The following is a 3,168-nucleotide window of genomic DNA, read 5'->3' on the forward strand; positions in this document are numbered from 1 at the left end:
TAATTTAAAAATCATAGCTGTAGACAATAATCCCCGTCAGACACCTAGCCATTCTTGTACTTTGGGAGTGAGTGTTAGACTTGTTTTTATTTAGTAAGTGCACTCAAGAGTGCTGCTCATTTTATTTCCCCACATCAGCACTCTTTACCATCCTACGGGTCTAGCCTCAACTAGAGCAGAGTGTACCTAGAGCCACCAGGTCACCTGCATCCCACATACCTAGTCAAAAGCAAATTCTTTTTTTTTTTTTTTTAATTCAACAAGGTTAAGACCCCTTTACCCTCTCACTTGCTTTTTTGTTTTGTTTTGTTCATTTGGATGACTAGATTAGAGACACTCCCCTTCTGTCCACCTCTTCTTTTTTGCCCTCTCTCACTCCAATGCTTTTTTCAATCTAAAACACTGCTTCATCCTGGCCCGGCCAGCCCCCGCTTGCCCCCATACAAAGGAAGAAAGGCTGGGCTCTTCTGTCTCTCACCAAATGGGGGTCCTAAAACACATGCTGCAGTTTGGCATGCTTTTCTTCCTTGTAGTCTCTTGGAGGGGTTTCGCTGGCTCGGTCTTGGAGAAATAAATGGACTGATGAAGATAGTGGTCTTTGCTATGCAGAAAATAAGATGGCTTCTAACTCTAACCATGCACTTCTGGTCATTTGCGTTATTCAAAGCAACTGATTCCCTTTAAAAGTTAAAAAGTCATGGCCCGCTGGCTGTGAGTTTGGATTTACTTTCCCAGCATTACAATGCCCAAATAAACGCCACCTTTGAGGCAATGTGGCTATTTGTGGTTTCGGTGGGTCTTTGGGAGTTTGTCTTGATGTTGTAGAGAGAGTTCTCTTCCTGTTGGTTAGAAGCCCTCTTATTTGGTGCCTCAGGGGGGCGGGGTGGGGAAGAGTACGAGGGGCCGGCGGCCCCCCACCAGCTCTGTCGCTCCTACCCCCCGCGCGCTCGCACAGGGCCCGTGGATTGTGCGCGCGTCGAACTGTCTGCCTGATCCCTCAGTCAAGCCAACAGATGCTTTGTAAGGGCTCCATAGTGCATTTGAGTAGAGCCTGTACCATTTTGGCCTTCGTTTTTCCCCCCCAGTTCAACTTCACATCCCCCTATATTTACGGCTTACAAGGGTTCGGGAGGGTTTGTTTTTCCAACACTGTGTCAGCCCTGGGCTGTGCCAAGCAGACAGATCGCTTTTTGCACTCCACTGCACGCGTCAGACACCATGATAGAGCGAGAGTATTAAACACGCGCGACACAAGCGATGACCTCTTTATTTCAGAGCTGTGGAGGCTTCTAGATGATTATGAAGTCCTTAAACCCCAGGCTTTTTTCCTTATCCATTGGCCAGGAGTCAAGATGGCAGGACAGGATAAAGCAAACAAGGTATTAAACCATGTAAACAAAGACCAAAAGAATCATCGATTACATTTCTTCCCCCTTGTATGTTATGATCATTAATAATATTCCCAGAGCAAATGTGATCAGTTCATTTAGGTAAGATCAAGCCAGTTGGCCTCCCTCCTTTATCTATATTTGAAAATGTGACACAGTAATGAAAAGTTTGAACTTATGTGTTAATCTCATCTCAAAGCCTTTCTTCACTCTCGACCCCTCGCGAACATACTCCTGATTCTGAAAATGTACAGTCCTTTCATCGCATGGGTTTAAACTGATGTTAGGTCATTTTGAATTTTTTTTTTTTTTTTTGGTTTTGTTTTACTTGTTTTGCTTTGTCAATACAAGTTTTGATATCCATATGAAATGTCTTGATTGCAAACTTTTACTAACGCTCTTGTTTTCTTATTTTGTCTCTTTTGGTTTTTCCACAACTGATATTGTTATTTAGAAGGTTTCAGGTGGGTGACACTATTCCTGCGTAGGTGCGGTCCGGTGGACAGGAACACTAGGGCAGCATCAGTCCTCTCCTCTTCCAGCTGTGGCCGCCCCCCCAGACAAAGTCCAAAAATATGGTAACGGGTTTGCAACAAAACAGAAAGAAAAACACCTTACTCCAATGCCTGAGTTCTTCTGTCTTGTGGCTTCCTTTGAAGAACAAAAAAGCAAGAACAAAAAAAAATAGTTAATGAAAGCAAAAGAAAAGTAGTGCCCAAGTAATTAAAAAGAGAAATGGATTGGATGTTGTAAGCAAATGAAAGCACAGTAAGAACCCTCTAACTCTCTTACTTGTTGATTGTTTTTTTCCTGTTCATTTGGATTATGATTTATTTTTTCTCCTTTATTTGGAGTTGCAGCGTTCTGCTGAGCAGATGATGCGCTGTGAGTCTGCAGCGGCGCAAGGGCTGCGCAGCGTCAAAACCGCGACCAAAAGACGCGCGCTTGAACGCACTCCCCCTCCCCTCGACCTCTGGCTGGCGGGTTGCAGACCTGCATGCCCTTCCTGCTAGCATGGCACCCAGTGGCTGTGCAGCCTTAAACATGACACCAATGGCAACGACCATTACGTAGTGCTAACTCTCCAACAATTAATCCCTTAAGATATGAATGGAATTGGCCGTGGGTACTCAGTCCATTTGAAGGCCCCTAAGGGAAGAGGGTTTCATAGTTTTGTGTGTGCCAGTCTGGTGGGGAGTCAAATCGCTCCAGGTCTGCTGTCTGCTCCCTGAGCTGGCGTTGGCGCAGGCGAATACGGGCGCTAGCGGAAACGGCGCAAGTGGCGACCACAGTGTGGGTTGCCTGCGTGGCTTTTTGCGCTCGCATTACAGGGACCTCCACCTGCACGCCGCATTTGCATTTAAGGTTGTGAAATTTACTGAGATTATGTAACGTTAATGATCTAAAGCTGACTTCTCTGCACTCCACGTGTTTTCGTTTTTTAGTCTTAAGTGTAATATTTTAGTTCATTTAAAAGTTAATTCGAAACCGCATAACTGAAGAATGTAAGTCGGAGTATAGGTGTTGGTTGGATTTGCGCAGCGTAGGAAAAGTGTGCAGCTTAGCGCAGCAGAATTTCGCGCACGCGAGCCCATGCTGCAGGCTCACTTTTTGCTTTTTGTGAGAATAGATACTAACACTTTCTGTCTGCCTTTTTGTTCTTTCTTCCTTTTTATTTGATTTTTTGTTTTCTTTACTTTTTCAACCCTTTCTCTATCTACTCTGTTCTTCTATCTACCTCCTCTTCCTCCTGTTTTTTTTTTTTTTTTTTTTTTTAACA

The 3,168-nt window shown here is 44.4% G+C and overlaps 1 protein-coding gene across 6 annotated transcripts in view; it reads left to right on the plus strand.

Moving 5' to 3' along the window:
* LOC107733421 (UDP-N-acetylglucosamine--peptide N-acetylglucosaminyltransferase 110 kDa subunit) overlaps positions 1–3,168 on the plus strand; it is a 19,913-nt gene that overhangs the window by 5,348 nt on the left and 11,397 nt on the right. The window contains exon 1 of one of the 6 annotated variants that reach the window (XM_016545027.1): positions 691–1,966. The exons of the other annotated variants lie outside the window; for them this stretch is intronic. Coding sequence (XP_016400513.1) covers positions 1,964–1,966 — 3 coding nt within the window. The 5' untranslated portion in view covers positions 691–1,963. Of the gene's footprint in view, positions 1–690; positions 1,967–3,168 lie in introns of those variants that run through there. 6 annotated transcript variants of the gene reach the window in all.

The sequence above is a fragment of the Sinocyclocheilus rhinocerous genome, unplaced genomic scaffold, assembly GCF_001515625.1.
Source record: "Sinocyclocheilus rhinocerous isolate Xijiao unplaced genomic scaffold, SAMN03320098_v1.1 scaffold460, whole genome shotgun sequence".
Classification (NCBI taxonomy): Eukaryota; Metazoa; Chordata; class Actinopteri; order Cypriniformes; family Cyprinidae; genus Sinocyclocheilus; species Sinocyclocheilus rhinocerous.